The sequence below is a fragment of the Bos taurus genome, chromosome 8 (assembly GCF_002263795.3).
Source record: "Bos taurus isolate L1 Dominette 01449 registration number 42190680 breed Hereford chromosome 8, ARS-UCD2.0, whole genome shotgun sequence".
Classification (NCBI taxonomy): Eukaryota; Metazoa; Chordata; class Mammalia; order Artiodactyla; family Bovidae; genus Bos; species Bos taurus.
In genome coordinates this window covers 72,625,633-72,649,240 of record NC_037335.1, presented here as the reverse complement: position 1 = coordinate 72,649,240, position 23,608 = coordinate 72,625,633, and the positions used below count along the sequence as shown (strand labels likewise).

Here is a 23,608-nt window from a genome sequence, read left to right as displayed (position 1 = left end):
ATGGAGCTAGGTGAAATGCTGAACTGATTTCACCTTCTGCTTAAAACCAGTTTCTCAGGAAGTGCTTAAGTATCACCAAGGACATAATTAATTTTTTTTTTTTTAAAGGCAGCATTGGCTGAGGAAGACAATTTCCATAAGCGGCCATTTTTGCTGGAGACTCACCCGACTGCTGGAAAAGATTGCTCTCTACTATCTTGGTCATGCAGTTCAGTTTCTGGCGAACTAAGTGGTTGTCAGGGATGCTCTGGATGAATTTGCAGAAGAGCACACTAGAAGAGAAACCCAGGTAGTTAGTGGTTTTATCCTGCCTTGTTGAAGGGAATAAGCTCTTCCTCTCTCGTGGGAGATTATTTGGGCGTGGAGAGGTTGACCTGGAATTCTCTCCTCCATGACCGGAGAGTCTGTCTCTAAGAAGCCAAGGAGAGGCTATATTCTGCGTTCACTCTAGGGCTCAGCTGGGGAGCTGAGTCTGCCAAACCTGCCACTCATTCAGGTCCACCACTGCTTTGCAGACCTGTCTTCATACTCAATTTCTGCAAAAGCCTTTCTGGCTAATTCCACCCCAGTGTCAATCACCATGTGACCTGGCATTCCTGGGGTACTTAGGTATATGGCTGGAAGCATATTATTATGTATATTTTTCCTAGAGTTAATTTTATATCTGTGCATTTTCTTTCTTTGGAGAAAGTGCAAACCTCTCTCAGGGGCCTTTATCTTCCCTAGAACTAAGCACAGAAAGGTGTTCAGTCCATATGTGTCCATACATGTTAGAAGAATCACAGCATGTGTAGTAGTCCAAGCTGAAGCTGAGCAGGGGAGATGCATCTCCTATTAAGAAATAACAGGAACTTCCCTGGTGGTTCAGTGGTTAAGAATCTGCCTTGCAATGCAGGGGATGCTGGTTCAATCCCTTGTCAGGGAACTAAGATCCCACATGCTGTGGTGCAACTAAGACCAAGCTTTCTGGAGCCCATGTGACACAACCAGAGAGGCCTGAGTGCTGCCACTAAGACCCAAGACAGCCAAATAAATAATTTTTTTAAAAGAAACAATAGTTTTTGGCTATTCACCTGAGTTCAATAGGATCGAACACAAGTTTGACATCATTAATGATGCTAGGAAGGTACTTCAAGGCTGCCCCCTGCAAGAAAAACCAAAAAGCAGATTCAGTCATCAAGCAAGACAGATACAGAATTTCCTGCATGATCTCAAGAAGAAATGACCAATGCTGGGAAACAGGAAACTGGACACGAATGTTCTTGTGATGAAGAAGAAACCTAGTAGTGCTAACATACGCTCTCCTATCATCTTTCTCCTAAAAAAATCTGGACAGCTTTCCATTGTCCATTTAGAATTCATTTTTCTATCCAAGGAGGTAATCAAAACCTTGACATTTCCCTCACAAAGTTGCCAGAGAGAGAAGAAAATAAAGTTCAGATCTGAGTCCTTAGGAATTACATATTTTACATTTAAATAACTGCTAAGGATGATGATGATGGAGACTTTGGGCTTCTGGGGAGAAGGGAAGCCCTAAGAAGAAAGCCTGCTGCTTGAATCATTATCAAGGTCAATTGGCTAAATTCAGAGAGGCCATAAAAGCCATGCAAGGGATGTCTAAAAAGGTAGCTTGTCATCTTTGGGAAAATGTCTATTTTCCCAAAAAGGTCTTCTGTCCATTTTTTGATTAGGGTGTTTGGTCTTTTGATATTGAGGTGGATGAGCTGTTTTGTGTATTTAGGAAACTATTCCTTGCAGGTTGCATTGTTTGCAAATATTTTCTATCCTGTGGGTTGTCTTTTTGTTTTCTTTACGGTTTTCTTTGCTATGCAAAAGCCTTTTACTTTGATTAGGTCCCACTTGTTTATTTTTCCTTTTATTTCTTTTGCTCTGGGAGACTGATCTAAGAAAATACTGCTGCGATTTATGTCAGATAATGTTTCGCCTATGTTCTCTTCTAGAACTTTTAGGTGCCATGGATTATATTTAGGTATAATTAGGCACATGCAAAGATGCTCAACATCACTGATTATCACAGAAAAGAAAATCTAATGAGATATTATCTCACACAGGTCAGGGGTCTATAAACAATAAATGCTGGTGAGGGTGCAGAGAAAAGGGAACACTCAACACTGTTGGTGGGAATGAAAACTGGTACAAGCACTATGAAGAACGGCATGGAGGTTCCTCAAAAAACAAAAAACAGAGTTACCATACCATCCAGCAATCCCACTCCTGGGCATCTACCCAGAAGAAACAAAAACTCAAATCCGAAAAGATACATGCACCCCAATGTTCACAGCAACACTGTTCACAATAGCCAGAAGATGGAAACAGCCTAAGTGTCCATCAACAGAGGAGTGATAAAGATGTGCTGTGTGTGTGTGTGTGTGTGCGTGTGAGATGGAATATTGTAAGTGTTAGTCACTCAGTCATGTTCGACTCTTTGCCATCCCATGGATGGCAGCCCGCCAGGCTTCCCTGTCCATGAAATTCTCTAGGCAAGAATACTGGAGTGGTTGTCACTTCCTTCTCTGATAATGGAATATTACTCAGCCATAAAAAAGACAGATATCATATGATATCACTTACATGTGGCATCTAACAATAACATACATGAGTTTATTTATAAAACAGAAACAGACTCACAGACATAGGAAAAAAACTTAACAGTAATCAAAGGGGAGAAGGTAGGAAGGGATAAATTAGGATTAACAGATATACATCATGATATATAAAATAGATAAACAATAAGGACCTGCTGTATAGCATAGGGAACTATATTCAATATCTTATAATAACCTGTAATGAAAAAGAATCTGAAAAAAATACATATGTGTAACTGAATCACTTTGCTGTACACCTGAAACTAACACAACATTGTAAATCAACTCTACTTCAATAAAAATAGGTAGCTTATCTTTGGGAAATGAACATTTGAAAATACAAATTACGAAAAAGTGAATACAAAGGGATTTCCCCTTTACTTTCTACACGTCATTCTAAAATTAAGTTTTCCATGAATGAGGATTCTTTTTTTTTATCATGCACTGTAAGTTTTTCGTTCCCCAGAACATCCTCACCCACAGTAGTAAGAGTAGCCCAAGTAGATCAAGCTGACCTTGATCTTGACAGCTTCTTCCATAGGCCTGTCCATCAATGAATTGAAAGCAAGAAATAACTGGCGGATGGAATTATTAAATTCATCTCCATCTTCACTTTGGCCATAAAATCTTAACAGAAAAAAAAAAAAAGAAGGCAGTCAGACATTCCATGTTTAAAAGACACTTTTCAATAGGTTTGTTGCCCCCCTGATGCTAGCGGCCCACGCCTCACTTGTCACCTCTTCACACTGCACGGAGCCATCTCAGGTGCTCTAACTAAGGGGGATCAGGGAGGCGCCCCGAAGCTGGGAAGTCATCACCACCTGGACAAAAGGAAGGTAGTGATTTGTATGTAAAGTCCTACAACAGAGCTCTCCTCCTGGTCCCCTGAAGCTGTCTGAAGGCCAGTCTTGGTGATGTCCTCCATCATAGTGGCGTGTGGGCATTCCTGGAACAGGGTGGGGAACAGCCAGAAGCTGCTTCTCCTCAAGTAGCAGATGAGCCCTGCCTACAAGCCCACCATCCTCAGCTCATGAGAACAATGTCCAATAAGCAGGGGACTTTCTCAGCTACCCAGACTGACAGCTCAGTCTTGCCACCTCCTGCTCTCCAACCCTCCCTCTCTCTCACCTCTTCTAATCATGCTATCTAATCACTCTGCAACTTGAATCATTCTGTCTCATCACATCAAGATCATTTGTGCTGAAGTTTCAGACAATAGGTAGTAAAGTTCTTCAACCCAGAAATGATCTGAAACCAATCTAGTCTGTGAGTCCAGTTAGCATTCTTCTATCTACTGACCTAGCCAATCTGCTCCACAACAGGGCCCTCACAGGACACAGGCCACCTTGGCCTTCACTGATACTGCACTTCATTTCTTGCTTTTTAAATTAAAAAAAAAACAAAAAAACAAAAAACAAAAACCTTTTGGCCATGCTGTGAGGTATGTGAGATCTTAGTTCCCCAACCGGGGATCAAATACACCTGCATCAGAAGCTCGGAGTCTTAACTGCTGGATCTCCTGGGGAGTCCCTGATTCACGCTTGTTTAAGTAAGGTACCCTGCTTGTCTATCAACTGAAAAGTTGGTTTTTCTCCTAAGTAGAAATCAGAAGTCTCATGTCTCAAGAAACACAGAAGTACTGAAACTGTAGCCCAAGTGCACTTACGCTGGGTGGCCATCTTACCACCAACTGGTCAAGAGTAGGGATGGTTTGAACTTGGAATTTTATACACACACTCAAATATATATGCATATACATATTTATAATCGTCTCCTCCATTCACCTAAAATCTATATGGTACTTATGGAATGTGAACTTCTCTGAAAATTATTCAGAGGGTTCCTGCTAATTCTCAATTCATCCATTCTGCAGAACTGGAAAAGAACTTTATTTGCAATTTATTCCACGAAGTATCTCAAAATGAACATGTGCAAAACAGAACTCACTTGATTTTCCTGCTCATCTTTCAATAGTCCACATCTTGGCAAGTAGCACACCAAACCTAGAAGTTCTCTACAACTCTTCTCTCTCATTCTCCCACCCATTCTAATAGCAAGTCCTGTGACCCTAAATCCCTAAATCAGTCCACTCTCTGCATCTCACAGGAGACAGACCCACCGGATCTCACATTTGAACTATAACAGCCTATTGGAGGGAGGGTCAAGAGGGAGGGGATATATGTATAAACTACAGCTGATTCACATTGTTGAAACTAACATCGCAGAAACACACACAACATTGTAAAACAATTACCCTCCAATTAAAAAAAAAAAGACTAAAACTTAAAACACAACAAAAAACAGCCTATTAAGTGGTCACCCAGGTTTCACTCTTAACCCCTGGCAATCCATTTTCCACCTAAGAGATGAGATGATCTTATATTGGGTTGGCCAAAAAGTCCGTTCAAGTTTTTCCACAGCATCCTATAGAAAAACCTAAATGAACTTTCTGGCCAACTCAGTAAAATGTAAGCCAGATATATCACTACCTCTCTAACTGAAACCCTTCAGTGGTTTCCCATGACACCTGGAATGAAATCTGAACTCCTTAGGATGACCTAGGTGGTCTTCATCAGGCATCACTGCCTGTGAGGCTCCGTCCCCCCATTCTGGATCTGTGCTCCAGCAACAGTGGCTTCTCCTGATTCCTCCCACAGGTCACTCGGTGACCCCGCAGGACACTTGCCATAGCTGTTCCTACTCCCCACACTTCTCTTACCTGAGACTTTCAGAGGCCAGCTCCTTGTCTTTCAGTCTCAACACAAATGCTAGCCACCGGAGAAGTCTCTCCCACCAGCTCAGCTCAAGGAGCCCTCCCAAGTCACTGCCACATCAATGCCTTCCCTCCTAGCTTTTATCTATCTGAGATGATCTTGTGGGCTTCTTTATTATCTGTCCCCCTGACCTTGATGTAACCCACAAGCATCACTGGGGCAGGAACCTCGTCTCATCTGTGCTAGACCCCCAACACCCAGAGCACCCTACGTGTGTGACTTAAAAAAAGGAATTATGGACTTCACTGGGAGTCCAATGGTTAAGACTTCACCCTCCAACATTGGGGGTGTGAGTTCAATCCCTGGTCAGGGAGCTAAGATTCCCACATGCCCTGAGGCCAAAAACCAAAACCTAAAACAGAAGCATATTGTAACAAATTCAATGGAGAACCCCCCAAAAAATATTAATTAAAAAGGGACTAACATGAGATTGCAGGATTAAAACCAACCTTCTCAGTGTCCTATTGCATCTATAAAATCCAAGCGATTGACCACAACAAAATTCTGTAAAGCAATTATCCTTCAATTAAAAAAAAAAAAATCCAAGCAAGTGGAGAATACAGATTGCTAGACTCTCTGTCCCAGCTTAAGCTCTTTTTTAGAATGAGAAAACATCAGGGGGAAAAATAATAATAAACAGGCCATCCAGGCCCAAGTTCAAGAGTCACTCTCTTAGTTTCATGGGTTAATTAACTTGGCTTTTCCACTGTTATCATGCAATCTGATGTTGAAAATGATGAACACAATGTTGTTGCTCAGTCAGTCGGTCGTGTCCAACTCTTTGTGACCCCATGGACTGCAGCATGCCAGGTTTCCCTGTCCTTCATCTCCCAGAGCGTCCTCAAACTCACGTCCACTGAGTTGGTGATGCCATCCAACCATCTCGTCCTCTGTCGTCCCCTTCTCCTCCTGACTTCAATCTTTCCCAGCATCAGGGTCTTTTCTAATGAGTTGGCTCTTCACATCAGGTGGCCAAAGTATTGGAGCTTCAGCATCAGTCCTTCCAATGAATATTCAGGACTGACTGCCTTTAGGATTGACTGGTCTGACCTCCTTGCAAGTCCAAGGGACTCTTCTCCAACACCACAGTTTGAAAGTATCAATTCTTTGGCACTCAGTCTTCTTTATGGTCCAACTATCACACCCATACATGACCACTGGAAAATTTGTAGCTTTGACTAGACGGACCTTTGTTGGCAAAGTTAAGAGTGAAAGAACACAATGGGCTGGATGCAATGAAACTTTATGAAGGGTAAGAGAGTCAGTGGATCATTAATGGAAACTGTTTTTTAAAATTTCATCAATTAAGGTTTTCTTTTTATGTTTTTATGAGGATTCTTATTGCTGGACATCAGGGTTTGGTTTGCCATACAAACTTTTAGGTAAGGGAAAGTTTCCTCAGTAGGACATCCTAACTGAATATGTGGAAATTCAGCATTAATTATGAAATACAAATATCAAACAATAAAAGACCATCTGAAAAGACTAACAGAGGGTGAGTATACACCCTGTGCTAGGGGAACACCGCTGGCTTCTGCTAGGGAAGAAAGAGTTGTCATTTGTCCAGCTCAACGTTTAAGTCATTAAACATGTTTATAAACCATAAAAATGTACAAATTCACTGTAGAAACTTTGAAAATGCAGATTAAAAAATAAACCTAAAGTCCTCTTACCTACAGTTTTACTACAATTTTAGCATATTATGCATCCAGTCCTAATTATTTTTGAAATTGTGATATTATGTTTTCTACCTTAGTCTTGAACCTATCAGGGTTCTCTTACCTCATTCAAATACCCTACATTTGAAAGGCTGCAATATACATACTGTAACATTCATCTTTGTTCATACTTGATGGATTTCTTTTCATAAATTTTTAGATGGTTTATCACTGGACAAATATCTTCCTCTGCTTTATGTGTATATGTTTGATTTTTATCCACAGTGCCCAATTTCCATGCTTAAAGAGTTTGTATTCCTATCAGCATTAAAACACATGGCTAAATTTGTCCACTCTTACCAAAGGATGATAAAGATTTTTCACCTTTATTAAATGTAGAGGTAAAGATGGTGTATGTATTACATTTTAATAGTATAAATTTTTTAAAAAATTTAACTGACCACTAGTTTTCTTTAGTAAATTATATTTTTGGTTTGTATTGTGTAAGGATATTTATCATTCTGTAGTTGATTTTTCAGTTCAGTTCAGTAGCTCAGTTGTGTCCGACTCTCTGCGACCCCATGAATCACAGCACACCAGGCCTCCCTGTCCATCACCAACTCCCGGAGTTCACTCAGACTCACGTCCATCGAGTCGGTGATGCCATCCAGCCATCTCATCCTCTGTCGTCCCCTTCTCCTGCCCCCAATCCCTCCCAGCATCAGAGTCTTTGCCAATGAGTCAACTCTTCCCATGAGGTGGCCAAAGTACTGGAGTTTCAGCTTTAGCATCATTCCTTCCAAAGAACACCCAGGACCGATCTCCTTTAGAATGGACTGGTTGGATCTCCTTGCAGTCCAAGGGACTCGCAAGAGTCTTCTCCAACACCACAGTTCAAAAGCATCAATTTTTTGGCACTCAGCTTTCTTCACAGTCCAACTCTCACATCCATACATGACCACTGGAAAAACCATAGCCTTGACTAGATGGACCTTTGTTGGCAAAGTAATGTCTCTGCTTTTGAATATGCTATCTAGGTTGGTCATAACTTTCCTTCCAAGGAGTGTCTTTTAATTTCATGGCTGCAATCACCATCTGCAGTGATTTTGGAGCCCAGAAAAATAAAGTCTGACACTGTTTCCACTGTTTCCCCATGAAGTCATGGGATCAGATGCCATGATCTTCGTTTTCTGAATGTTGAGCTTTAAGCCAACTTTTTCACTCTCCACCTTCACTTTCATCAAGAGGCTTTTTAGTTCCTCTTCACTTTCTGCCATAAGGGTGGTGTCATCTGCATATCTGAGGTTATTGATATTTCTCCTGGCAATCTTGATTCCAGATTGTGCTTCTACCAGCCCAGCGTTTCTCATGATGTACTCTGCATATAAGTTAAATAAGCAGGGTGACAATATACAGCCTTGACGAACTCCTTTTTCTATTTGGAATCAGTCTGTTGTTCGATGTCCAGTTCTAATTGTTTCCTGACCTGCATATAGGTTTCTCAAGAGGCAGGTCAGGTGGTCTGGTATTCCCATCTCTTTCAGAATTTTCCACAGTTTATTCTGATCCACACAGTCAAAGGCTTTGGCATAGTCAATCAAGCAGAAATAGATGTTTTTCTGGAACTCTCTTGCTTTTTTGATGATCCAGTGGATGTTGGCACTTTGATCTCTGGTTCCTCTGCCTTTCCTAAAACCAGCTTGAACATCTGAAGTTCATAGCCTTTAATCAGTAAATCTATTGACCTTTGATCCTTACTATAAGTTACAAGTTTTTTTCCATGTTGTTTGCCTTTAATTTTATGATTTTTTAAAAAAACAACGTTTAAAAAAATACACATGCTCAAATCACAGGCTTGCAAGCCTCTTACTTGCAGCTTTATGCCTATTAACATTTTAGTATGTTACCTGTAGTTTCCAAAGTACACATCTGCCTTAGAAATATAGTTGAACAGTTTGGAAATCCAGTAGCGATGGCAATGGGGTTGTGGGCATTCCCAGAAAAGTGATTTTTTCATTTTTGATTTCTATTGTTTTTGATGGAACAGTTATCCTAGGAATTCAAATTGGGAATTATCATATCTTTAGGGCTTAGCTTCACCAGGCACCTCAGCTTTAAGTCAGCAAAAAAACACAAACCTCAGACACAAATCCTCCAAACAACAGCCACTATTTCCATCTACTTCCAACAACAGTTCACGATCCTAGATCTGCACGTCCAATATCACCGTGAAGCGCCTTGCTATTTTAAATACATTCTTGCCACAGGAACCTGATTTCCTAGACATCTGTCACCAACAAAGGCTCTCATTTAGGTTGCACATTGTAGCCACCTGCATCCCTCAGTCCAACTGCCACTACTGCCTTAGAAATTCTGCTGACCCAAAAGGACCTGGCATGAACCTCCTTTAAAGGTTGCACAGTCCACCCTTAAGTTTCCTTGGTGCCTCAGTGGTAAACAAAATGCCAGCAGTGCAGGAGACACGGGTTTGATTCCTGGGTCGAAAAGATCCCCTGGAGATGAGAGGGCAATCCACTCCACTGTTCTTGCCTGGGAAATCCCATGGACATGGGAGCCCAGTGGGTTGCAGTCCATAGGGTTGCCAAGAGTCAGACAGGACTGAGCAACTAAACAACAAGTCCACTCTCATCTTCAGCTCTGAAGTTCTGAAATTTGACAGTTCCATGATCCAAAAGCTCAAAGAGCTGAACATGTACACAAGGAATAAGAAAAAAATACTGTCAGAGAGGGTGGAGAGCATCAACATCGTATTACCATCACCATTACCTCAAGTAGAGTACTCTAGATTGGATGATGAACCTAAACAAGTACTTTAAGGCTTTCAAAGCAGCAAAAAGCAATTCCGTCTTGCTGGAATCATCTGCATTTGCCACGTAAAAGTTCAGTACCTTGGAGAGTTTCCTGAAAAAGAGGAGAAAGAGAAAAGCGTCAGTGGGCAAAGCGGTATTCTGGGGCCCAAGGTGCACAAGACAAAAGGGAACCTGGCTTCTGAGGAAGAAGTCGTAACTATAGTAACTATTTCTTCTAGAAATTTCTACTTCACTGCAGTCTAGCTTCCCTTCTGCTTATAAACCAAGAATAGTTTCTTTTCCTTTGCAGGATTCTTTTTTTTTTAACTTTTTATTTTGTATTGAAATATAGTCAATTAACAATGTTATGATGGTTTCAGGTGGACAGCAAAGGGACTCAGCCATACAGATACATGTATCCATTCTCCCTCGAACTGCCGTTCCATTCTTTTTAAAAGGATCAAGAAAAAGAGCTGAAGGGACGCGAATTGCGAGGGTATTTTAATCTCTAGTATGTTACACAGGGGGCTTCCCAGGTGGTGCAGTGGTAAAGAATCCGCCTGCCAGTGTAGGAGACATGGGTTCGATCCTTGGGTCATGAATATCCCCTGGAGGAGGAAATGGCAACCTACTCCAGTATTCTTGTCTGGGAAATCCCATGGACAGAGGAACCTGGTGGCCTACAGTCCGTGGGGTCGCAAAGAGTAGGACATGACTTATTGACTAAAACAACAACATGTTATGCCGACTTTTTCAAATGTTCTTGTAAGGATGGAATTGTCTGCCTAAGTAGCCACCTTAAAAGAAATCAAATTCCCTCCAATCTGCCCCAACTTTTTAGAATCTCCAAATTGGAGCCAGATGAAAATTTTATTGTCTGAGAAGAGCAGCCCAGAGTTCTGAGCATCTGAACAGATAAAACTGCTCTGGGATTGCTCTTTATGCTTTTCTAGAGTCTTTGGACTAGGCGCTGTTTTAATTTTGGGCCATCTCACATTTTTGAGGGCACTGAAATGTTGAACTTTTCTTCTGGGAATCTTTTTGAGTTTTCCCAATATTAAGAAAAATTCATAGCAATCATGTAGAATTGATCAATTATTGCAAATCAACTCAGATTACCAGAAGCACACCACTTGGAGTCCTGCACTTGGCTCTGTGTAATAAAGATCCAATGACAGGATTTCATCTTTTTCTTTTTTTGAGTATAGTTGACTTAAAACGTGTTAGTTTAAGGTGTACAGCAGAGTGCATCAGTTTACACATATACATATGCCCACTGTTTTTAATGTTTTCCCATACAGGCCATTACAGAGTACTGAGGAGAGTTTCCTGTACTATATAGTAGGTCTTATTATCAATAGTTATCTATTTTATATACAGTAGTGTATATGTAGCTGTGTATATGTCAATCTTCCAACTTACCCCTCCCCTCCTGTATCCCCTGGTAACCGTAAGGTTGTTTTCTCCATCTGTGACTCTACTTCTACTTTGTAAATAAGTTCGTTTGTACTATTTGTACATCACTTTGCCAAGGGTCCATATAGTCAAAGCTTTGGTTTTTCCAGAGTTGGACCACAAAGAAGACTGAATGCCAAAAAATTAATGCTTTTGAATTGTGGCACAGGAGAAGACTCTTGAGAATTCCTTGAACTGAAAGGAGTTCAAACAAGTCAATCCTAAAGGAAATCGATCCTGAATATTCACTGGAACGACTGATGCTAAAGCTCCAATACTCTGGCCATCTGATGCAAAGAGCTGACTCATAGGAAAAGACCCTGATGCTGGGAAAGACTGAAGGCAGGAGAAGGGGATGACAGGATGAGATGGTTCATTGGCATCACTGACTCAATGGACACAAGTTTGAGCAAACTCCGAGAGATAGCGAAGGACAGGGAACCCTGGCGTGCTACAGTCCATGAGGTCACAAAGAGTCGGACACAACTGAGCTACTGAACAACAACAACTTTTTTTTAGATTTCACAAATAAGTAAGATCATATGAAGGATTTCGTCTCTTGTGGCTATTGCCTTGGAAATTCAGACTACTGGGTGTAAAGAACTGCCTCATTGGTTTATCTGCTGCTTCCCTGAACCTAGAGGGCATTATATCCATTGTGTTAATTGCTGATTATGCTTTAATGTCACTTATGTTTTATTACATTTTTGAACCATTATGCAGATAAAACCGAGAACTTTCTTGTTTAGTTCAGAAAAAGACACATGGGATCAAAGGTCTGAATGACAGAGCAGGTCAGCAGGTAGCCTGAGAGATCAGCTGGCAACAACTGGCACAATCAGGCATAAGCCACGTGAGAAACATCCCTGCCATCTCAACTACACTCTGTCACTATCATGTTGCTCTGCACAAAAACCAGAATGCAAGGGGCTGGGGACAGGCCACACTGTGGTGAGCTGGGCACTGCAAGGCAAAGCTCAGAGTAAACACCAGTCAGGTCTCATAATCCAAAGACAGAAAGAAGGCTTCACTCTGGGAAAGGTGGGGACCATTCCCTCTTATGTAAAAGAAAGAAAACTCAACCATTTTCTATCCTCTGAGCCAGTGGTCCCCAACTTTTCTGGCACCAGGGACCAGTTTTGTGGAAGACAATTTTTCTACAGACCAGCGGAACAGAAAATAGTTTTCAGGATGATTCTCATAAGGAGTTTGTAATCTAGATCCCTTGCATGCAGTTAATAGGAGGGTTCACTCCTATGAGAATCTAATGGCACCATTGATCAGATAGCAGGCAGAGCTCAAGCGATGATGTGAAGGATGGGAAGTGGCTGTAAATACAGATGAAGCTTTCTTCACATGATCACCAGCCACTCACCACCTGCTGTGGGACCTGGTTCCTATTGGGTCACTGACTGGTACCAGCCCATGACCTGGGGGTTGGGGACCCCTGCTCTAAGCAATGACTTCTACAAAGCATTCGTTGTATAGAGTTGAGGGCATGACCTATAGTTCTCTCGTATGTGGTCCTCCTTCACCTTCTGATTGATCCCATTGGCACCTCTGGTGATCCCACTGACACCCACCTCCTAAGATCTTGGGTAGGGTCCTCTGTCCTGGATCATGCTCCTAACAACTTCAACTCCTCACCTATAGATGCTCTGGATTCTTAAGGCAGTACAGCCTTATCTCTTCCATAACTTCCCAGAGATGAGGGCCTGAATATAATCCTTTTTCCATAGGCGGAATTGTTGGATGGTTCCCACTTTCCACCAAGAAGTTTAGCACAAGGTTCTGTACTTTAGAGGTGCAGGTCCTCAGCTCATGGCCTTTTGGTTTCTCAACAACCCAGCCCCTGGAGCACAAACCGACAACCCAACCACAGACCCTTCCCGGGCCTGGTACTCACACGTAGGCCAGAGTGGCGCTGAAGTGCTTATAAATGTAGGTCTCGAGAACAGGGTTGAAATGCTGGAACTTGATGTCTCCTATCAGTGAAATAATAAACACCTGCCAAAGGTGAAAAATATAAATAGCAGTACAGCACAAACCCTGGCATTCAGTCAACAAGCTGGGTCTCAATGTATGGGGTCTTTTCCTTCTTGATTATTCTGGCAGCGTCCCCAACATTACTATTCCAGAGCTGAAGAGAAGTCTCAGGTTTCTTTTTATTTAACATGAACAGAGAGACCATGAAGTGTCAGGCACTGTGGTAAATGCTGGGAGGAAGACAATACAATCCAGCACCCCTGGCCTCAGAGAGCTGACCACCACAGAGAGCGGGCGGGCACAGGTAAACACGTCAGGGAAGAAAACGGAATCGGAGGGGGCAGGGTGTGGGGAGGGGTTTCCTGGAGAATAATAGATACTATCTCAAGGATACAGCTAATGAAATACTGAACGACGTCTCTCTCCTCAGCACAATGTGGGTGCCCCTAAAAACTGAACTTCACCAGATTTCTGGGTCTCAATTTTCTGCTCAGATGTTAACTCTTATCAGGTACCATCTTATCACTACCAGACACACAACCAACAAATAACCACTTTGCACCTACTTATGATGCATGCATGCGTGCTTAGTCACTCTGCCATTTTTGACTCTTTCCAACCCTATGGACTGCAGCCCACCAGACTCCTCTGTCCATATTTCCCAAGCAAGAATACTAGAGTGGGTTGCCATTTCTTTCTCCAGGGGATCTTTGCCATCCAGGGATGAAACCTGGGTCTCCGGCATCTCCTGCATTGCATGCGGTTACTTTACCACTGAGCCACCTGGGAAGCCCATGTTCTGGTTTAGGGCCAGACGATTTTAAATCAAGTTAAAGGGATTCCTTATGTCAAATGTAGTAAAATACCTAATTTTCCTGAATGAGAAAGAAAAAGCATATCAAAAAAAAAAAAAAGAAAAAGCATATCAAAAAGGAAGATTTAACAGGAATTGAAGAAAAAAGGTCTTGACTATAAGTCAATCATATCTAGGTACCACCCTGGTGGTCCAGTGGTTAAGAATCCATCTTCCAATGCAGGGGACATAGGTTCAATCCTGGGCTGGGGAACTAAGATCCCACATGCCACGAGGCAACGAAGCCTGAGCACTGCAGCTAGAGAGAAGTTCAAGTTTAAGACCCATCACAGCCAAAAATAAATAAATAAAAAATTTAAGAAGTCAATTGTATCTAACATTACTTCTGGGAATGTTGCCTCAAGAATTCATTAGAGAGATGTATATAAATATTTATGCAGGAGGATATTGTCACCATTATTTATAATAGTGAACTATCAAAAACCACAAAGTTGTGAGAATGAACACTAGGTTAACATGCATAATTGCTTACCAGTGCATCAAACACGAGGAAGTCATATGTTTCATCACCTGACATTTCCATCATGATGTTAAAAAGTGCATCTAGTGTATCTTGCAAAAACTGAAGACAAGAAACAGAGAGGTTATCTGGTGAGTGCAGAAATATGAGGAGAATTAGATTTCAAAAGAAGAGGTTTAAAAATAGCATTTTCCTAAAAACTGGCACACTTGCTTCCCAATGCAGACTAAGGGTTATGTTTACACCCACTGGGTTCATTTAAGATGCTGAACTAAGGATGCAGTGGCTGTAGTCTTACCTGTGAATAAATAAACATACCTTCACAATCTCTCCTCCATCCACCTCCATTAACTTCTTCAAGTTGTGTTTAATATTCTGAGGGCTTGAGCGCCAATTTAACAAGCCTAACAGGTCAACTGGGAAGAACAACCACAAACCATAAGCGTTAGACACAGATGTGCAGAGCAACCCACACACACAGCTCTGCAGAGGAGATCATTGCTCCTGCAGGTGGCTAGAACCTTACGAAGTCTTTTAATTTACTGTCTCTTACCTAACTCAAAGAAAACCTTTTAGTAATCTTTCCTTCTTCACAGAGAAAAAAAACCAACCACAATTGTACAAGAACCTAAAACATTTCCTGAATAGAATGCACACCTCTCATGTAAGATATCACCGTCTTACACATGAATCACTAAAATAACCTACCGACCTTTAATTTGCTGTACTGCTTAATTTGTCCCTTGTCACTCTGTGTGTCTTGGTGGATGCAGAGGGGAAAACAAACTTACAGATGTACATTAATTCATTTAAATATCACATCCACAGTGTAGAGATTTCACTGATTTTTTTTAACTTAAAAACAATTTATTTTATATTGGAATATCATTGATCTACAATGCTGTATTAGTTTCACGTGTACAGCAAATGATTCAGCTATAGTGAGTGAGTGAAAGTCACTCTGAAATGTCCGACTCTTTGCAACCCCATGGACTACAGCCCACCAGGTTCTTCCGTCCATGGAATTTTCCAGGCAAGGATACTGGATGGGTAGCCATTCTTTTCTCCAGGGGATCTTCCCTGGGTCTCCCAGGAATCAAACCCGGGTCTCCTGCATTGCAGGCAGATCCTTTACCATCTCTGAACTACCAGGGAAGCCTGATTTAGTTATAAGAATATGTAATATGTATATGTAAAAAGAATATATAAATATTTATGTTTTTTTTCAGATTCTATTCCCCATACAGATTATTACAGAGAATTGTTATACAAGAATAAATAAGAATTATATAGGAATATATAAGAATATATACTGTAATAATACTGAGTATACATAATATATAAGAATTATATGTAAGAATACAGTTACAGTAATGTATAATATGTAAATATATATAACACATAATTATATATATAAATATATAAAAACTATATATTCATATATATATGTATATATGTTCTTTTTTAGATTCTATTTCCCATATAGATTATTACAGAGAACTACTCTGAGTAGAGTCCTGTGTGTTATTCAGTAAGTCCTTGATGGCTACCTATTATATAGGTATGTATATGTTATATATAGGTATGTATATGTTTTATAGGTATGTATATTTATTTCATAGGTGTGTATATGTTAATCTCAACCTCCTAATTTATCCCTCCACCCCACTTTTCCCCTTTGGTAACCAAGAACAGATTCTGTTTCATTTTATTTGTTTCATTTTTGAGATGAAGAAACTTAAGCTTTGTGAAATTAAATTACCCGCCTTAGATTACACAACTGCCAGAGAACAGCATGAATGGAATTTAATAACAGATTTTCTGATTCTCCAAAATCATGTCCTTGCTATTCTATCATACTCCCTCCCAGAGTTCTTCAAAGAAATAAAACAGATGGCAAATCAGATGGGTTGCTATACTGAAGGATGGTAGAACAGATGAATGGCCTGCAGGGTAACTCTGCGACAAAAATCTTCGGGTGTTTTTGGATTTAAAATGCAGAATTTGGGATCTATAAACCACTTACAATGGGCTTCCCTGGTGGTTCAGTGGTTAAGAATTCACCTGCAATGCAGGAGACCCAGGTTCGATCCTTGGGTCAGGACGATCTCCTGGAGAAGAAAATGGCAATTCAACCCAGTATGCTTGCCTGGGAAATCGCATGGGCAGAGGGACCTGGTGGACTACAGTCCATGGGGTCACCAGGGTCAGACACAACTTAGCAACTACACAACCACAAGCCATTTACAGGTCTAATGAATGTCTAGATACTGAAAGTGTCACTTTAGTGTCATACTAAAGCAGGCATCTGGACCATTACTACTTTATCATTTTGTCTAGTACATCAAGTTACTATTACTATTCGTAGAGCATTTTTTAGTAAGCGTAGCACTATGTATTTTTAATCAATGGATCTGTATAAACACATATATAAGGAGTTGAAAATGCATTCTGTTCGTGAGAACAGCCAGTCTGCTTCAGTGTGTTTGTTTTACTGGCATGCACATGTTTAGTTCCTGGGAAGCCTCCAATGCCTAGAGACATCCCACTGTCAACAAAATAAAATCCCAATAGCATTCACAGTAGAAGGTGCTAAGGTCCCTCCTAGGGTTTGCCTGCCAGCCCATCACAGGCAGACAGATCAACTCAATACTCCCCAAGCTGTGGCATGCTCTTCAATCATTTCCTGTCTTTACTTCCCTTTGTTTGTAATGTCCAGAAATACTATACTGCTGTGACCAAAAATTCCATTCAGGTTTTATCCATATGCTGTTACGGAGGGACTTCCCTGGTGGTCCAGTGGTTGAGAGTCTGCCTTCCAATGCAGGGAACACAGGTTTGATCCCTCATCAGGGAATTAGGTGGAGAAGGAAATGGCGGCCCACTCCAGTGTTCTTGCCTGGGGAATCCCAGGGACGGGGGAGCCTGGTGGCCTGCCGTCAATGGGGTCGCACAGAGTCAGACACAACTGAAGCGACTTAGCAGCAGCAGCAGCGGCAGCAGGGAATTAGGATTCCACATTCTACTCTACGGGACCACTAAGCCCACGCACTGCAACTACCGAGCTCACACACTCAGAAGCCTGCTTGGTGCAACTGGAGAGAAACCCGCGCACCACAGCCAACACCTGATGAAGCCAGTAAATGATGTGTGCTCAGTTGCTCAGTTGTGTCCGACTCTTGTGCAACCCCACGGACTATAGCCCACCAGGCTCCCCTGTCCATGGGATTTCCCAGGCAAGAATACAGGAGTGGGTTGCCATTTCCTTCTCCAGGGGATTTTCCCAACCAGGGATCGAACCCAGGTCTCCTGCATTTGCAGATGGATTCTTTACAGTCTGAGCCAACAGGGAAGCCCAAATAGGTAATAAATAAATACACTTTAAAATTTATTTAAAAAAAAAAGAAAAAAAAAGATGTTATGGAAAAACCCAAGCAAACTTTTTGGCCAACCCAATGCTGTGGATTTGGTCAGCTGCTACTTCTACCTCAAGACTCATTTCAAACTTTATTCCCTCTAGGAAGACATAACCAATCATTCTGTTCTATCTGCACTCCTTGTCCATATATATGTACATTAGGACAAATAAGTAAGGACACACTTGACACCTCTTTGCCTCTTCCCATAGATTGAAACACTTGAGGGGAGGGACCATATTGTATTCATTCTTAAAGCCATCACAGTGCTAGCCACCTAGCAGGTGTTCAGTACACGCTGGATCAGACAGCATAGCAGGATGGAATCAAAACCAGCAGCCCCAAGGAAAATGGTAGTGTACACGAGACAATTCTTCACTCCTTACATAAATACTTCAGAACAGACACTGTGCTAGACCTATCCACTAGGCACTGTCCATTCCAGCTTCCCATCTCCTATTTCTGCCCGAGGCTAGTCAACCATTCTGTTCCACTGGTTACACTTCATTTCACGAGCGCTACCTAAGGAAAAGGACTTAGATACGCCATCAGCAGAGAAGAGTCGAGCAGCAGATTTTAGCATCTGTCAAGCACCCGCTCATCAGCCTAGAGGTTTATTCCCTAGAGATGCTTGCATGCTCCATCAGTGCTCATATTAAGGATGTATTTGGCAAAGGTGAACCATAAGGCCTTAGGGCAAGAAAAGTGGTGGCACAGTCACAGAAACAGGCCTAGACTCACCGTGTTTCTGGGATTCACACAGGTTGATGAATGGCTCTGACAAACTTCATTGCTGTATAGTATCTATCCCATTATATGGATGTACCAGAATTTGTTCATCCATTTTACTGTCAATGAACAACCAGATGGGGGAACGCTCTGCCAATCCAATGGTTAGGACCCCACACCTACACACCAAGGGTCTGGGTTCAATCCCTGGTCAGAAAACTAAGATCCTGCAAGCCAAAGCAGCACAGCCAAAAACAAAAAACAAAACAACGCCCCCCAAACCAGATGGGTTGTTTGTGGTTTTGAGACATCATAAACAACTGTGCTGTGTACATTCTCATATGCCTCCCGGTTTACAGGTACAGCTGCTTATCTGAGGTATAAAACTAGAGTATATTTCTGGGTTATCAGGAATGACCACCTTCAACCATATCAGATACTACCTAAATGTTATCCAAAGTTGTTTCAACTTACATCTCCATCAGAAGTATGTAGGAATTCATGATCCTCTAATTGACAGTCCTCAAATTTAGGGTAGTGATTACCTTTGGGAAAAGATTAGGACTGCAACATTTAAAAAAGAAAAAAATGACCAAAAAAACCCTAAATTTTGCTACAAATATGTATTTTCAGATCCAACTCCATTACTTATGAGTTCAGGCACAGTATTAGGTAAGGTGTTACAGAAAAACTTGAATGAACTTTTGGCCAGCCTAATATTTCAGTTTCTTAACTCAGCATTCTGATCAGCATATTGACATTAATGATAACAACATGGGTGTCTTCCTGTGCGAGGATGTCCATGGGTAAAATGAGACAGCTGTGAAAGCCTGGCTCAAGGCCTATACCTGCAGAGACTTGACTCTCCTCTCCCTTTTCTAGAACAAATCTATTCTCACCCTCCAAACGGTCCAGCAACAAAACGATCCCATATAAATTGAGCTGTTCTAGTTTCAAAAAAATTCATAAAGTAATGAAAGCACCTACAGGCTCTGTTTGTGACAAAGTCCAGTGGCTTTTGACCTTTGGAGTCCAAACAGCCCTCCAAAGGCTAAGGAACAACACCCCTGGTCAGTCTCTGTGTAAAAGGAGAACAGATACATTCCTAATCAGCAAACGCCCTCGTAGAGCTGACGGTTTACTTATGTTCCTCAGCTGCTTCTTTCTCAGAATAAATTGAACTGGTTCTTTATCATTCCCATCATATTAGAAGAAAGCAGAGAAACAATAACACTTACGATCTGCTGCTGGGAATACCCTGTCTTTTCAAATATGCACAAGGCTGCCCTATCTGTCCCCTCTTCCTACTCTGTCCAGGCCGACAGCAGGTGAGATCAGGTGACTTGTCCAAGATGAACCAGCTAGCAAGTGGCAGAGCTGGGAACTGAACCCAGGCAACTGGCTCCAAATTCTCCTTATATATTTAAACAAAACTAAGGTTATGTTCTATGTACTGTTAACATTTTTATATGTCTTTGTTTTGAAATCTTGAGTTGGCCCCGAAGTTCATTCATGTTTCTCTGAGGATATTACAGAGGAACCTGAATGGACATTTTTGGCCAAGCCAGCTTTTTTCACAGTCTCATATATTTTATCATTTAATAACATTATAGACTTTGACCTCATCCCCAACTACTGGACATCTGGATTGTTTGCCGTGTTCCCCCATTATGAATAATAGGGAAACCTCCTCCTACAAAAATCTTTGTGCACATCCCTCATTGTCCATTTACGTTCACTTTCTAGGGGTCACAGTACTAGACCAAAGGGTCTGAAAATATTTAAAATCTCTGATACATCTTAATCATTTCCAATATGATGCTAAAGCTGAAACTCCAGTACTTTGGCCACCTCATGCGAAGAGTTGACTCATTGGAAAAGACTCTGATGCTGGGAGGGATTGGGGGCAAGAGGAGAAGGGGACGACAGAGGATGAGATGGCTGGATGGCATCACTGACTCGATGGACGTGAGTCTCAGTGAACTCCGGGAGTTGGTGATGGACAGGGAGGCGTGGCATGCTGCAATTCATGGGGTCGCAAAGAGTCGGACACAACTGAGCGACTGATCTGATCTGATCTGATTTAACCTTTTATCAACAATTTATTTATACTTACTTTTTCCCTAACAACGGTTATATCGTGGATACAGTTTTGACATGTAAGCTCAGAATGTTTTCTAGCTTAATTTTTAAGGTGTTTCTCTTTTCCTAATTAATAGACTTTATTTTGGAGAAGGAAATGGCAACCCACTTAAGTATTCTTGCCTAGAGAATCCCGTGGACAGGGGAGCCTGGTGGGCTGCTGTCCATAGGATCGCACAGAGTCAGACACGACTGAAGCAACTTAGCATGCGTGCATGCACTGGAGAAGGAAATGGCAACCCACTCCAGTATTCTTGCCGGAAGAATCCCAGGGATGGAGAAGCCTGGTGGGTTGCCGTCCATGGGGTCGCACAGAGTCGGACATGACTGAAGCGACTTAGCAGCAGCAGCCACAGCAGTCTTTATTTTTTTGAGCAGTTTTAGGCTTGCAGAAAAAATTAAGCCCAAAATGCAGAGTTCCCAAATATCCTTTCAAGGTTGCAGAGTTTCCAGTATTATTAACATCCTGCATTACTGTAGTACCTTTATTACAACCGATGAGCCAACACTGATAAAGATCATGAACTCAAGGCTGTCGTTTAAGTTGGGCTTCACTTTGTATATTCTGTGGGTATGGACAAATGTCCAGTGACATATATCCCTGTACCCATTAGGGTATCATTTAGCATATAGCTTTACTGTCCTAAAAATCCCTCTTCTTTGTCTGTTCATCCCTCCCTCTCTCCCCGAGCCCTTTGTAATCATGGATCTTTTCACGTCTTTATAGTTTCGCCTTTTTTCTGGCTTCATTTTTGGTGCATGCTTTTACTTTCCCATAAGTAACAGCGCTAAGCCTCACTCTATTGAGTCTAGACACTTGCTCAAGTTGAAATACTATCCATATTCTCTACCCAACCATGATTCACCAAAATAAATCTTTAGACCCTTTCTAAAGACCGAACACATGCTATCTGATGATCCTTGAGTGTCCCTTGTATCTCAGCTGCTTTGTCTACCTTATCATCTCCCTAAGGCAGAGCCCCAACTCTTCTCAAAGGTCAAAGGGACGAATCATCCACACAGCACAGGGGATACAGAATTTTTAAAGCAAGTCCGCAGAGCATCTAACCCTTGGAGCACTATATCCAGCAGCACTCCTTAGAAATTACATAGGTTAAGTAAATAAGAAGCTGTTATTGGCTATCAAATGCCATGATATACCCAAGAGAAGTTAAAATTGCTATCAGATTTCAAGAAGGGACAAAGTAAAGCTGACTCTGAACTGTTCAGCTGATTTTATGAAAACTCTCTGACTGCTTGAGAAAAAAATGGGGAAAGAGGAGTCTACATGGCAACAGATGGAAAGGCTAACAGGAAATCCTCCCTGCTCTTTGCCATCCTTCTTGAGCAAGGCACGGATATTTGCCTGCCAGTGTCCTTCCCCTGCTACCACAATCTCTCATTACACACATTATACAAAGAACAGTATTAGAGCTCTTTGCTGCACTGAAGGAATGAAACATAAGACCTTCAAATTTTACAGCCTCCATTAGAATACATTTGTAGGTTTTACCATATTTAAAAAACACCAGGTTTTTCACCCTGGTTCAAAGATAGACAAAGAAGCCTCATAAAAAGCTTTAGCTATCTAATAGTTCTACCTAGAACATCACACAAAGAGCAGAATCCAGAAAGCCTAGGACCCCATCTCAGAAGACTGATGGTCCAGTCTCTTGAATTTAACAAAGGAGCCCAGGAGGACCCAATAGAAAACCCATTCTGGTGTCATTCTGGTCACCACGCCTACCATTCTGGGTGAGCTTCGTGGAACATATGAGGGTGGCAATCTGAAAGCTGTCCTTTGTGCTGTCTTTGGCTGGTGCAAAGTTGGCTGAGTTTTTAGATGCTTGGAGCTCCTTTTCTTCCATCTCCACCTTGGTTCCAGGCAAGGTCAGGTAGAATTTAGCATCTTCCATCTTCTTGTTGTCACCCTGCAAAGGAAGCATGTCAGGGATGCCAGAGAGTAGACAAAATCCCTTGGATGCAAATAAAATAATATTTATCATGAGCACAGTGTATTTCTAGCATAAGAAAGTTTTTATAGTAGATCCCTTCTAACTCTGAGGTGTTATGATATTTTTCAAAAATCTGAGCCTAGAAATAATTTAAACATTGTATGAAAATGGAATAAGTAATGAAGCAGAAATCAGTATCCTAGTCTGTGTTATAAATATGTAAGTAAAGAGTAAGGATGGTTTTCTTGAATGTGTAAATTGTCACAGTTATACTTCATTGGGTCCCCTGAGAAGAAACAGCCAGCCATGGCTTCCAACACTAATTCTGAGCTCAGGAGCTATTACCAGAAATACACTTCAGGCAGCTTCATCTCAGAAAAGCTATGAACTGAAAAAATCCTCCTTGATGTTGTTGGACAAATGAGATCTTCTCAATATCTACTTTCGACTCTAAAATCTCAGTGGGAATGAGAGCTCTGCAGCACTCAGATGGAAGAATAAGGACAAAACTGATACCGGAGGAAGAGGGGCCCCAGAGCACAGAAACGGTGCCTGGCTCATGCTGATATGAAAACCACATCCTACCACACCCACCACCTGCTAACCCAGCCCAACAGCGCAGTTATCAACGCTCCACAAGGGGTGATGCAAAGAACAAAGCCAGAGAACAACCTCTGGCTGTTCACCTCCACGATGCCATTTGCAGAAGGAGGAGGGACCATCCTTTAAAAAAAAAAAAAAAA

At 41.6% G+C, this 23,608-nt stretch overlaps 1 protein-coding gene and 1 non-coding gene across 5 annotated transcripts in view; both read right to left on the bottom strand.

Annotated features, from left to right (window-relative positions):
• Positions 1-23,608, bottom strand: part of DOCK5 (dedicator of cytokinesis 5) — a 280,649-nt gene that overhangs the window by 74,996 nt on the left and 182,045 nt on the right. For all 4 annotated transcript variants that reach the window (XM_005210292.5, XM_010808067.4, XM_059889493.1 and 1 more), the window contains 8 exons: positions 22,658-22,841; positions 14,942-15,039; positions 14,636-14,725; positions 13,210-13,310; positions 9,826-9,960; positions 3,122-3,233; positions 1,074-1,144; positions 166-272 (listed from right to left, as the gene is read on the bottom strand). In XM_005210292.5, the coding sequence (XP_005210349.1) occupies positions 166-272; positions 1,074-1,144; positions 3,122-3,233; positions 9,826-9,960; positions 13,210-13,310; positions 14,636-14,725; positions 14,942-15,039; positions 22,658-22,841 (898 nt within the window). The remainder of the gene's footprint in view (positions 1-165; positions 273-1,073; positions 1,145-3,121; positions 3,234-9,825; positions 9,961-13,209; positions 13,311-14,635; positions 14,726-14,941; positions 15,040-22,657; positions 22,842-23,608) is intronic.
• MIR2285AE (microRNA mir-2285ae) lies at positions 4,997-5,057 on the bottom strand. Its single transcript, NR_107853.1, has one exon. It is a non-coding gene; the product is annotated as a microRNA mir-2285ae (primary transcript).